General features: G+C 39.2%; 1 protein-coding gene across 2 annotated transcripts in view; it reads right to left on the minus strand.

Annotated features, from left to right (window-relative positions):
* Positions 1-1,633: 1,633 nt before the first annotated feature.
* The window catches only part of LOC141390126 (putative polypeptide N-acetylgalactosaminyltransferase 13), a 149,317-nt gene continuing 136,268 nt past the window's right edge, over positions 1,634-14,682 (minus strand). For both annotated transcript variants that reach the window (XM_073962766.1, XM_073962765.1), the window contains exons 2-7: positions 11,606-11,784; positions 11,053-11,431; positions 10,654-10,735; positions 2,403-2,554; positions 2,167-2,346; positions 1,634-2,099 (exon numbers count right to left, since the gene is read on the minus strand). In XM_073962766.1, the coding sequence (XP_073818867.1) occupies positions 1,697-2,099; positions 2,167-2,346; positions 2,403-2,554; positions 10,654-10,735; positions 11,053-11,431; positions 11,606-11,784 (1,375 nt within the window). In that variant the 3' untranslated portion in view covers positions 1,634-1,696. The remainder of the gene's footprint in view (positions 2,100-2,166; positions 2,347-2,402; positions 2,555-10,653; positions 10,736-11,052; positions 11,432-11,605; positions 11,785-14,682) is intronic.

Raw genomic sequence — 14,682 nt, forward strand, 5'->3', positions numbered from 1 at the left:
TGTAAAAAACCCGCTATGGCACCATGTGTTGTGGATATAGCGCAGTAACTCTAGAACGGATAAAACGATTCGATCCAAAAATTTGGCAATCGTAATATTTTGCGCAAACTTAAATCAGTTCCAAGATGGGCCATATCGGTCCACTTCTTTGGGTACTTCCCCCACAACAGTTCAAAACTTTTCGCTAAAATGGTTCGCACGATAACTCTCGAAGGCTGTAACCGATTTGGTCCATACTTTGGACATCGTAATATTTCTACGAGACATAGTCAAGGTTAGAATATAGACTATATATGTCAACTCCTTCGGATACCTTCAAAATTTCAGAAAATTTCACCAAATTTCGGAAAAGTTCAGGTTAGGACCTCCTCTTGATTTGATTTTTCTTGCAACAGGTTACATTCAAGGCCTCCATTACTCCTCCATATACTCTTACAGCGATATGATGTTTTTCGTGGACAGGTCCATGTTTCCTGAGGAATGACTCCCAAAATAAGACAAACTTCCAAAATGGACTATGTCGGTCCATTCCTTTAGGTACCTCCACCGCAAAACTTTTTGGATTTTATGGTAACACTGTGCAGCAGCATATTTGGGTGGTGGATAATTTCATTTGGAGATGAAAGCCCTTGATGATTATGCTAAGAACCCAAAAGGAAATTTTCGCCATAGGTCAAGTTTCTAAGATATCACGTGATGAAGTTTTTGATTTTTTCCCTATAATACTTAGGAAAATAGCTCCATATCTCTGTTTGGCGTTGTTGTATCATCGTTTTGAGGTGACATATATAATAAATTGTTATGTCTACATACCTATACATAACCAATAGCGAATATACAGAGAAACAAAACACATTTTAATTCTGAACCAAGTTCGAATAAATATCAATAATGACAATGAAAACGGGACAAAATCGATTAGTTGTCAAAGAGAACCGTACCTAAAATCTTCTGAGCAATATTTTTGTAGAATATTGTAAAAATCCCATCTGGTGGTACTTTCACTACGGTTCAAGAAATAAAGGACGAAAAGGACATGAAAGGAATTGAGTTAGAAGAATGAGATGTTCTACAAAAAGATTTGCCAATCGATTTGACTGAAGACATGTCACCGAAGCTACAACAACGCCAAATAGAGATATGGAGCTATTTTCGAAGTATTATAGTGAAAAAATTAAAAACTTCATCGCGCGATATCTCAGAAACTTGACCTATGGCGAAAATTTACTTTGGGTTCTTAGTATACTCAACAAGGACTTCCAACTCCAAAAGAAAATTTCCACCCCCCAGACTTTGAGTTCCATTTTGTGTCACAGTGTAATCCATCCCAAATCCACCCAAAATTCTGAAGACCATTTAAATACAAAAAAAATGTTACAATTCACACAGACTGAGGGTATACCTCTGTCGGGAAAGCCGACTGACTCTTTTTTACTTGTTTGACCATAAAACGGACAAACACATTTTTAAAAATTGAAACGATCGATGAAGGACTAGCTTTTGATGTCCTTGATACGCCCGAGAAAATATATGACAATAAATTAATTAATTTTCGAGATAGAGTTGATTTCCCTTTAACCGCTCATATCTCAGACATTATTGTTCCGATCAATTTTACTTTGAAATATGCAGCTTATTGCAACACCTTATAAATATATTTTATTTACAAACAAAAACTTAAAATATTAAAATATAATTACAGTCTTTCTATTTCACGATAGAATCTAAAATTTTGAGTTGGTGCTTCGTGTCTGCATGGATTCATTGCCAACTGCATTTCTACAGTTGTTTCCACACATAGATGGGTCAAGAGATTTCGTAACTGTAAACCGGAACGTAGCCATTTTTGTTGTCTCAAACCAGAGCATTCAACCAAAACTAGAGTTAGCTTATCGCTGTTAGATCTTCTTAGACTCAAGCAGAGACCCTTATCTGATTGTAATTGTCGTGAAGATTTAATCAGAAACCATGTGGTTATGTTAACCATAGAGCAGGGTGACATAACAACAAGTGGATCACCTGTCACATTTTGTGCTTGGTGTAGGCAATAATCACTAGATGCGGCTATTGTACCGTAGGCAGTTAAATTGTTGCCAATTCTGGAAATTAGGAAAATATCAATTGATTATAGAGCCAATGCTAATGGGTATTATCATCTCTTCTCACCTCAACTCTGGAAATACATTACTTAGATACCAATCAAAAGAATGACAGTTCAGGGACTCCTTGAAATCCCTTATTTCTGTGCGGGAAATATTTAAAACCATATTTCGTGCTTCTGGTTTACGATTATAGAAGTTGTACTTGTAATGATCCAGCCATGTTTCGGCAATTACTTTGGAATTTCTGCAAATAAAGCAATGTAATCAGTACTATTGCATATTTTCATCGGTGATTCTTACCTCAAGTAAATTCCTTGGCCATCATTGTCAGGAAATTTGAAAATATGTTCCTTGCGAAAGATATGACCCACTCTACTACAGGGCACAATGTGAATTTCACCACCACATAGCCACAATTTTAAGGAGAATTCCAAGGACTCGCCACCCCAAACCTAAAGTGGCCATTAAAACCAACCAAAGCGAAAACGAAGAAACGCCAACAACAAAAGAAAATTATGAAAATTAAACAAACACTACAAATCAAAGAAATTGCACAAAAAATACAGCAGATAAATATTTAACAAAGAATACACACACCCATTCACTCTTTCAAACATATACAGGTAGATATAGAGATATATTCAGCTCATTCATTCTCAGCTCTTTAGTCTTTTTTTCATCAAAAGGTCCTTGATGTGGCTTGTTGAAATTAAGTTTGGTTACTATTTCTTTGCTATTCATTTCCTCCCATTCTCCAATTCAGTCACAAAGCCCCAAAACCATAAGCCCAGAAAGCAGGCAACTGAAGTTAAAGTGCAATGTAAACACAAATTCCATCAAACTCGACCAATTCAATACTAAAAAAGTCCTTTCATTTATCGGCCTAAAATACATACAGGCCTATACCATTTTTCGACACACTGACACACCGGCGTTCACACAAATAAACAAGAAACAGATATTCCGTTTTTCCTGCTGGAAAACACCATTCATTCTTCTATGGCTGTGGACGTGAATTCACATAACTGAGCTTGTTTCCTTCTAACCAAACTCAAATGGCAACAAAAAGTTGGCAAAAGCCAAAGTGACTTCGAAAAATATGCCAAACTAAAAAAAAACTCACAAAGCAAACAAACTGCTATCGAAAAGCTTAGAAAAAATGCTAAATGTAAAAAGTATCAAAATATGTACATATTTTTCTGCCCCTACCTATCTACATAGCTACTACTACCTGTCTATAACTATTGAATGAATTAATACAGAGCGTTTGATGGGAAAGCAAGGGAACTGTATTAGACTTGAAAGATAAATGAGTGTTTCCCAAGGCAACTGAGGTGACTTATATTGCTTACTATTTTTCAAACAAGTAAAAAAAATTAAGTTCGGCCGGGCCAAACTTTTTATACCCTCCCCCACAAAATATTCTGAACTAAAATGAAATAACTAGTTTCCTGTGCAGGAACCTCAAATGCCAAATTACAGCTAGTTCGGTTAAAAATTGTAAAATCCGCAAAATATATGGGAGCTATACCAAAAAAGTAAAAAAGTGTCAGTCGGCTTTGCGAAGACCAAATGTTGGACCAAATCGGTTGAACAGTTCGAGAGTTATCGTGCTCTCGGACCGCCACAGGGGGTTTTCACCTACGGACAGATCGAATGTATTTAAGGCCTCTTCAGAATTTTGTGGACCTTTTTGGGCATTTGAATTTGCCGACAAAAATGTGGATTATGAATTAACTGCACTAAGACACAAATGTTGAACTTTTGTGGGGGAGGTACCCTTAGAGAGGACCGATATGACCATTTTAGAAGTTAAACTAAATTTTGACAAAATATTAGGAGATGCGAAGTTTGAACCAAATTGGTTGCCCCATTCAAGTGATATCGTCCTAGCATTTTAGTGACATTTTTTAAATATTGGGGAGAAGTAGAAGTTGTGGACCGGTATTACCCCATGAAACTAAGTTTGAATATAATATGACGAAGACCAAATGTTGGACCAAATTGGTTGAACAGTTCGAGAGTTATCGTGCTCTCCGACCACCACAGGAGGTTTTTACACCTTTCGGGCTGTTTTCCCAAGAAATATGAACTTGCCCCTGAAAAAACTTTTACCATCGTAAATGGGGTCAGTGAATGCAAGTTGCTTCAACAAAAATCAAAGTGATTCGAGAGCAGGTCTTGAAGTGAACTTATCCGAAATTTTGTGTGAGAGGTACCAGAAGGAGTAAACAAATATAGTCCATATTCGTACCTGATCTATATCTGGTAGATATATTAGGATCTGCAAAGTATGGATTACATCGGTCACTCCCTTCAAGAGTTATCGTGCGCACAATTTTTCCGAAATTTTACTATGTTTGGACAAAATATTACGAAGCCCAAATTTTGGACCGAATCGGCAGATCCGTTCGAGAGTTAACTTGCGCTCCAACCACTACACACTGTGTCATAGGGGCCTTTTGCATCTTTCAGGCTATTTTCTCAGGAAGTATGGACTTGCTTCTAATAAAACTTGTACCGTCGTATGGGTGCAGTGAATACAAGTTGTTGCAATAAAAATCAAAGCGATTCGAGAGCAGGTCCTAATCTGAACTTATCCGAAATTTTATGTGGGAGGTACCCGAAGTAGTGGACCGATTGAGTCCATATTGGAACCTCATCTAAGTTTGGTAGAAATTTCACGATGTGCAAAGTATGGATCAAATCGGTTACTTCCTTCAAAAGTTATCATGTCAACAAATTTTCCGAACATTTTCGAACTTTTGAGAAGGAAGTTACGGGAGGAGTGGACCGATATAGCCCATCTTCGAACTTAAACTAAGTTTGGGCAAAATATTACCAAAGCCAAATTTTGGACCGAATCGGTTGATCCATTCCAAAGTATCGTGCGCCCCAGCCAGACAGACGGACGGACATTGCTAAATCAACTCCAAATTTTCTGAAACGGATTTCGTTCAAACATACTTGGGGTCTAAAACCATTATTTCGATGAGGCACATTTTGCCCATTGGGAACATCGACTGTCAAATTTTATATAATTCGGTCAGTAAATGTAGCTAAAAAGCCTCAAAATACAATAAATCAGGAGGTACCGTTATATGAGGGCTATACCAAAACGTAAACCTATCTTGAAAATTTTTTAGTAGTCTCTTGGTCATTTGGAAAAATGTCAAATTTTAGATAGTTCGGTCAAAAAATGTAGCTAAAATACTCAAAATACCTTCAATTGGGTGGAACCGTTTTATGGGGGCTATACCAAAACGTGGTCCATCTTCGAACTTGACCTGCCTACGGAAAAAAAGACACTTGGCTACACTTGGTTTTAGCGTTATATCTCAATTATTGCGGTCGCTAGAGTGATTAAAACAGACGGACTTGGCTAGATCGTCTTAGAATTTTACCCCGATCAAGAATATATATATTTTATATGGTCGCATATAATTAGTTCAATGTGCACCATGCCGAGCCTAGTTGAGCCAAAACTACTCTGGTTCGTCGTGCAGATGACGCTCCTCAGCTGCCATAGATGGGAGATGTTTTAGGAGGACAGCATTCTTGCGACAGTTGTTTATGGCATCTGCAACTGTATCCGTATAAATGCTATTAAAACCTGCTTGATATGTTTGTTGATCTAGAAATTCTCTCTTGTAACGTTGAACCTCTCTTTCTATATCTGACATGGCATGGTAAGGAGGGTTCTATCCATATACAGTAATTGCGATGGTTCTCAAGTAAACACCCGAGCAAGTACTGCAACGGAAGCATGTCATTGTGTTGCTGCACTGGAAGAATCTTTGCCTCCTCATGTAGATGGTCCAGTCAAGACATGTTGCAGTTCTCAGGGCGGCATTCGGACCAGTTTGAATATTTTTACATACGCGTTGCACTTATATTCGCTGAACAAACTGGCGCCGCATAGCTTACACAGACCGACCTATCGTGTTATATGTAGTGAACAAGGTTTCTTTATCTCTACCCCAAGTGCTGCCGGCTAGAGACTTGAGAACCTTGTTCCTGCATCTCAGTTTGTCGCAGATAGCTGTGGCATGTGCGAACTACGTGAACATGCTGTCGTATGTGACCCCTAGAATTTTAAGGTAGTTTGTGGTAGGAATTCTGTTAGCATTGACCATGACATTCAACTCTGTTCTAACCTCTGCCGTCCATGAGGTGAACAGAGTGGCCGTAGATTTAGTGGCGAATATTTGCATATTCCCGGGGAACGTACCTGACGCGAAAATCGTATAATCGTCAGCATACGTTAGGATCTTAAGGCCGCCTGGAGGGGACGGAATACAGGAGGCGTAGAGGTTAAACAGTTCCGCAGATATCACCCTACCTTGGGGAACTCCCTGTTTCACCCCACGGAAATTGGACTTCTTTTTCCTGAATTCCATGTACGAATGGCGTCCACATATATAATAGATTATTAGCCGGATAGTTGACTGTTCGATGTCCTCAAACAGTGTGCAGTTCTATCACACTGCTTGCTCTGGTCGAGTCTTCGATTAGGATGTGTGGATGCTGATGATCGGTAACTGGACTTTAGTCGCAAGGGTCTTTTCTGCGGGCGACAAAAGCGAAATCGGCCTATACAATTTACCTTTGCTGGCATACTTGCCTGTCTTCAGAGGCGGGACCACCCTGCCCATTTTTCAGACTTCGGGAACAATGTCAATGGCTAGCGACAGGTTGAGAACTTTAGTGAGATACTCCATTCCCGGTACATCCAGCTGCTTCACCACTGCCATGGAGATTCCATCAAAGCCGAACCCTTTGGATGATTTAGTGGTCCTAATGACATTCGCAAATTGTGCTGGTTCATCCTCGCCAGGAAGATATCTAATGCTACGTCGCAATTTCCTGTGGCCCTCTCAAAGTTGTTAGCAAGTTTCAATCTCTCAGCAAGCTTTAAGCTTATATCCACTCGACGCTCAGAACCAGCTCAACGCTTATAGCCAGGTCCCACTAACCGAACTCTATCTAGACAGCACTCAAATGCTGCAGAGCGGACATCATCTGAATACTTCAGAGCGAAGCCACACACATAGCAGACCTCCGGCCCGACATCAACAACTCAATCACCATCGTGCCGACAGCACCAACCCGATCATATAGACGCCAGTCGACAGAAACGACCCAACTACCATCGAAGCGACTATATCAATTCGATCACCAGCGAGCGGACAGCAACCACCCAGTTGCCCGTTTCTCATCGAACCGAGTACAAAAACCCGATTATCATCTTTAGGTCGACCTCGGCAGGAACTTAGGAACTTACCTCAGCCATGGGCAAAAACACATGTATACCACAATGGTGTCCCATAGCTTAGAAACACCTGGTGTATTGCTAAATATGAGGTAAAAGTAAAAGCAAAAATAAAAATCATTACCAAATAATGGGTTTTTATACTACTTTTTGGTGGTCGTAACTACTTACAAAACACCCTACAACTTCATTATTTTAACAAGGCATAACTAGTTATTCTGTGACCACTAGAAGTTGAAAAATAATCTAAAAAACATATGTTATTTTTATAACTGTTGAGGTGGAATATGTTTTCAATCTCAACACACTTCATATGCTAACGAGGGAATCTACACTTTCATGCGGGCAAAATGTGCCTCATCGAAATAATGGTTTTAGACCCCAAGTATGTTTAAACGAAATCGGTTTCAGACAATTTGGAGTTGATTAAGCCATGTCCGTCCGTCCATCTGTCTGGCTGACTGGAGCGCACGATAACTATCGAACGGATTAACCGATTCGGTCCAAAATTAGCTTTCGTAATATTTTGTCCAAACTTAGTTTAAGTTCGAAGATGGGTTATATGGATCCTCTCCTTCCGGTACCTCCCACACAAAAGTTCAAAATGTTCGGAAATGTTGTGCGCGCGATAAATCTTGAAGGCAGTAACCGATTTAATCCATACTTTACACATCGTACAGACTTAGATGAGGTTCCAATATGGACCCAATCGCTCCACGCCTTCGGGTACCTCCCACACAAAATTTCGGAAAAGTTCAGTTTAGGACCTGCTCTCGAATCGTTTTGATTTTTGTTGTAGCAACTTGTATTCACGGCCCCCATACGACAGTAAAGTTTCATCCTAGGCAAGTCCATATTTAATGAGAAAATATCCTGAAAGCTGCAAAAAACACTATGACACCGTCTGCAGTGGTTGGAGGGCAAAATAACTCTCGAACGGATATACCGATTCGATCCAAACTTTGGCCTTCGTAATACTTTATCCAAACTTAGTTTAAGTTCGAAGATAAGCCATATCGGTCCTCTTCTTCAGGTACCTCCCCCACAAAAGTTGGGAAAAATTGTGCGCGCGATATATTTTGAAGCGAGTGATCGATTTGGTCCATATTTTACACATCATAATATATCTACCAGATGTATGTCAGGTTTGAATATAGACTATATTTGAAAACAGCCTGAAAGATGTAAAAAACCCTATGACACCATATGTAGTTGCTGGAGAGCACTATAACTCTCGAACTGATCAACCGATTTGTTCTAAAATTTTGACTTCGTAATTTTTTGGCCAAACTTAGTTTCAGCTCGAAGATGGGCAACAAGTTCCGGTACTTCCCCCGATATTTAAAAAATGTCACTACAACCAACTTGGTTAAAATTTTAGATCTCCTGATATTTTGTCAAATTTACAGCTTGTTTCTGTATGTCGAAACGAAAATGTGTGCCAATGACACACCCCCAAACTTTAGTTTTCGAAATATTTTTAACTTTTGCGTTTGCTTCACAACAAAAAACTAATTCGTGTTTCATTCGCACACGTTTTCGTTTCGACATACAGAAACAGGATGTTAGTTTAAATTCTAAAATGGCCGATATCGATCTTCTCATTAGGGAACCTCCCCCACTAAAGTTCAACATTTTGCCTAAGTACAGTTTAGGGTCTGTTCGAAGAACATATCAAGAATATATGACTCTAAAATAAGATCCACATCCAAAAAGCACTATGTCGGTCCATTTCCTCCGCAACACTTTTGAACTTTAATTCTAATCCACATTTTTATCGATAAGTTCAATGTAAAATTCTGAAAATACCCTTAATACATTCGATCTGTCCGTAGATGAAATTTTCAATTCACATAGGCTGAGGGTATATCTCTGTCGGCAAAGCCGACTGATACCTTTTTACTTGTTTTATTTTAGTTTATTTAATTTTATTTTATTTTACTTTATTTTATATTTTTCTCTGATGGATTTTATTCCGCGAACTTCTGACTGGTAGCCAAACACACTGTACCTCGCGTACTAATATTAAGGTTTGTGTAAACGCTTACATGTGCACCACAACTGTTCTTTATTTCGTAAAAAAAGTCGCGTGGGACGGTGGGCGTTGAAGTTTGTTTACTTTGTAATAGGTTAAATAATGACTAACGGAACCGAATTTTTGCTGGGTGTGTTTGTGTTGAACATTATAGAAACCTTTCCTGAAACGAAGTACCCAGCAAAAATAAATATTACAAAACCGCCTACTAACCCATTATTTTAACAAGGGCATGTCGTTCGCAATATGTACTTATATTTTGACCACTTAAATAAGTAGTGGCGACATAAAGTAACTACTTATATAAGTGGTCAAAAAATAGCTAAATATTACGAGTGGCATGGCCTTATTAAAATAATGGCACAGTATGGGATTTTGTAATGAGTATTTTTGCTGGGTAGTTATACCAGTAGTGCGATTCTCTAACAGGTTTTTTGAGCTACCGACAAAAATCGATAACTTTAAAACGTAAAATTATGAATGTAAATTTCAAATAAAAGTTGCCAACACTGTTGCTATCGGTAGAACTTTACGACTACTTTTTAATGGTCGTTAACTTACCGAATAATATCGTTAATTACAGAAATTATAACAATTTTAATTTTACCGATTATTGTCGGTAACTCCAAAAATGTGTTAGAGAATCGCACAACAGTTGTTGTTGTTTTTTTTTTTTTGTAGTGCAGACCAGCGCAGTCAAAGATAGTCTTTTATCTGTAACAAGACGATTAACCTTTTATAAGAGTTCGGTCATCATGGCAGTTAAGTGTGCGGCGTCGTGAATAGTATGTTCTTGAATTTTCTCATAGTAACGCCTTTTCTGAGGATGGATTAGAGAGTTAATAAGTAAACGCACTATGGGATGTTTTGGGGGCTCCTAAAATTGTCTCCGTCGATCAGAGAATCTAAGGATCTGGCATATTAATATATATTGACCTTGTGTTTTTCTGAAAACCCTTGATGGAAATGTAACAACCTATAATTTCATACGTAACACCACATACATCCCTTGAAATCAACTGTACATACATGCATACCTCCACCACCACCACCCCCCACAAAAAAACTCAAATAAAATAAGAGGATAGTAATGGAAAAACAAAACCGACACGTTATCCACCCATCAACATTCCACAACCTTCCTGCATTCATCCCATCCCATCCCATCCACCCAATCACAATCACATTTACTAACTTACAAACACACAAATAAAGTACGGTTTGTTTACAAAACATTTACCAACCTCCAGACGAGTGTTAAAAGCTTTCAATTTAAAAAACCAATTTCGTGAAATCAGAAATACGCCGCCAGCAAAGGTAGGAGATCTGAAATAACACAGACCAACAACGAAAATCGAGATGATGAGTGAGTTACAGATGACCAAAACAAAAACCATAAAACGTAAAGGGAAGAAATAAAAACACACGTACACGTACACACACACTCAAAACGGTCATCATAGCCGAACATTCAAATATTTGAATTATGAACGTGGGGCTACAAATATCGGCATATTTCTAACACAGCCGCTTTTGAGATTCTAAAAAAACACACAAAAACAAAAAACATCAAACAAACAAATCCAAATCCTTGGACTGGTGAACGGACCACTGCTGTACCAAACTCGAACTCAACCACTCACCTAAAAGTTGTAAAAGGATTTAAAATGTTATCTCTCGCAATCCAATGGAAATGCAAATTCCAATCAAAACCACCTTTTATGGATGGCTCGGTAGTTTTGTATTCACCCGTCTCCGCATCAATATTATCCAACATTGGACTAACGGCCACTTTGTCACTGGAGGAAGACAGCAGCATAACGTGCAACAGTGATTCCAGCCATTGTTGATTCACTTCACAGTGACTGTCCATAAACATCAAATAGTTGCCACGCGCCATTAAGGCGCCCATGTTGCGAGATTTGATTAGGCCCCAACGTTGTCGGTGACGATGTATGCGAAGGAATGTGCGATTGTTGAATGGTGGGCAGGTGAATTTCGTAAGCGATTTAAATGTCGAATCTGTAAATTGCAAAAGTTTCAATGGGTGGCAGAGATATTCATGAATTAGTAGTTAGATGAAGTTGAGAAAAAAGTTTGAACAGTTTTAGGTTATGCTGTCAATCAAATTTTTACAATCTTTGCAAAATTAGCTCTTATTAGCATCGTAATAATCTGCTTTTAATAATGGCTTACCATCTTCGCTGTAGTCATCAATTAATATAATCTCTTGGAGATATTGAGGAGGCGTTCTTCTATAAATCGAAAAGATTGTCGTTAATAGTGTCGTCAGAGATTCATTGTGATATGTTATAATAACGGAGACTTTAATGTTGCCTTTGTAATCCCTTAGATTGTTAAAGGTTCGTTGGCATCTGTAAGAAAATTAAAAAAAATAAATATGTAGATACAGAGAGTTATATTGTGTAAAATAGTTGTTTTACGTGGAGTTGCCTAATTTTCTTACGTAGGCGGCTATAACAGAACAATTGAAGTTGCAGACGATTTCTGGAGAGAATTCCAAGCGCATCGGTCAATACAGCATAACACGCAGTATTTTCAGATGTTCCTGTTCACGTGCGCTTTTCATTCAATTATTGTCCTTTGCTCGTTTTGTAAGTTTTAAAGAATCGATTGGATGTCTTTAATATTTGGTCCATTATTGCGGATATATATGCGAATATCGGGCCAATACGTGATCTGCTAGTTCTAATACAAATATGTTTATAGTGTACTTGTGCTTAGGTTGGGTTTTTTATGTCCGTCTGCACAGAAAATTGGTTGTTGGTGGCCATTACTGCTCTAAAATATCCAAGATAACGCAGGGAATGGAAGACACCGACCTTACTGGTTTAAACATGTCAAAGCCCAGGACTTAGGTTAGGCCGTCTTTCATTACAAGTGAACACTGAACTATCCGTGGTGTCACCTGGGGAGCTACATTTAACACCCGTAAAAAGTAGTGAGTGATGTACTTGGTACGAACAAAGCTTATGTAAAGATCACAAGCGATTAAGCACTGTATTGTAGCCGCCATAATACGAAACATGAGCTAGATGTTGGAGTTATGGTAAATCGGATCTACAGATTCACTTCGGTTCATGAGAGAATAATCACAAAATAAACATCTTTAACATCAGTTTCATCGGCGCCCATGCCCCACCGAAGAGACCAATGAATATGCCAAGGATACGGCTGCCCTGGCCATGACATTGAGATTGTTCTAGTAGATGTAATGCTAAAATTGGGAGGGAAAATATTTTTGGTCCCAAGGTCAAGAAGTTCAGCCTTCATGGGATAACATCTGACAACGGAATTAGGTTGATCGATTTTACGGCGGCAAAAACATAGTAGTGAGCAGCATCTCGATATACCAAATAAAAGTGCGTTTTAAGAGAGGATGAAAGCTGGAAGTCGAGAAGTTTCAAATACAAGACGCTCTCTTTGTCCCGATAATGTGGAAAAGCATTGGGAAATAATAGCCCACTAACTTCAAACTGCCGCAAAATCTATACTTGGTTACCTAAAACCACTACCTAAAAATCCATTGTACGATCAGGGGCGTCATAAGGCTGCTGAAGAGAAGAACTTGATATGTAAAAAACCCTACATCTCTATATCCACACATATTAGTCGAACCCAACCAGAGCAAGTGATGGTGGCGGTTACCAAATCCTTTGATACTGTAAAACACTCCACGCTGTTTGTATACATCGAGAAGACAAACAACCCTCGGACCATGTTTGAAACGTTAGATAATCAATTACTTAAATGGACGCCAGTCATACATATCTCCTGTATTCCGCCCCCTCCAGACGACATTGAGATCGTAGCATGTGCGGATGCTAATACGATCTTTGCGACAGGTACCTTCCCTGATGTAATTTTGCACACGAGGAATATTCAAATATCCGCCACTAAATCTACGGTCACTCTGTTCTCTACATGGACGGAAGATGAGAGAACAGAGTTGAATGTCATAGTCGGTAGTAGAAATTTTCCGACCACTAACTACCCCAAGATTCTAGGGGTCGTCCGCGTATGCCACAGATATCTGCGACAAGCTGAGATGTAGGAACGATGTCTTCAAGTCCCTAGCCGGCAGCACTTGGGGTGCACATAAAGAAACGTTGTTGACAAATTATATCGCGACAGATCGGTCCGTGGTAAGTTATGCGGCGCCAAGTTATGGTCCGCGAATATAAGTGCAAAGCGATGGAAAAATATTCAAACCTATCGGAATGCCGACCTGAGGACAGCAGCAGGGCGCTTCCTCATGTCTTCAGTGGATCATCTACATGAGGAGACAAATATTTTTCCAGCACAGCTACACAATTTCATGGTCTCGTTGCTGTACCTGCTCGAGAGCCATTCTAATCACCATATGGTGAAAGAGGGGGCCATGATATAGAAAGAGAGGGCCAACGTTACAAAAGAGAAACCCTACAGCAACAAATCTATCAAGCAGATTTAAGTAGTATTCTTACGGATGCAGTCCCAGATGCCGTAAATAACTATCGTAAGAATGTGGTCCTTAGAGAACAACCCCATCTTTCGCAGAAGAGGAACGTCAGCTGGCTTAACTATACGACAAGTATCGATGACACCGTGCAAAACGTCTACCTAGGCCTGTGTCCGCACGACACACTGCAACCTTTCAACTGCCCTGCAAAAGTTATTCAACTAACTCCAGTATATCTTTGGTTACATCCCATCGAAGGTGCCAGATTCCTAGAACTGGAGATGGACCTAGAGCTAAATTAAGCAGAATATGGATGCTGAAGGGAACTTACTTCTACAGGATTTGAATAAAAAGTTGGTCTAATTATTACTAGAAGTTTACCCATTAAATTGTGGTGGCCGATACATAAACTGGGCCTTTGGTCAGCAGTTTCACAGCAATTTTGGTTCACTGTTCCGTATTTAGAAGTCAGTAGCGCATCGTGGAAATGAAAGTTCCTGAACATCTACACCTGAACACCGAGGATATAGTTTTCCCGATCATACCCGAGCGCCGAAAACATCGCGTTCCCGACCATCTACTCCGGAGCACCGATTTTGCGATTTCCCAGTTATCTACAAAGCGTCATCAACGCAACTCGTTTCCGATTCTCTACGATTCGTCCAGTAACCACATAATTTTCCGAGTCGTCAGAGTAAGCAAACGATGCTCCACGAATTCCCCAACTGCCAGGGCGAAAGTCAACTTTATTACTTTACCTTTGGTATTTACTTACAAATTCTTCTCGAAAATGTATCTTTATATATATAAA

Source organism: Musca autumnalis, unplaced genomic scaffold, assembly GCF_047663935.1.
Source record: "Musca autumnalis isolate F117 unplaced genomic scaffold, ASM4766393v1 scaffold_1, whole genome shotgun sequence".
NCBI lineage: Eukaryota > Metazoa > Arthropoda > Insecta > Diptera > Muscidae > Musca > Musca autumnalis.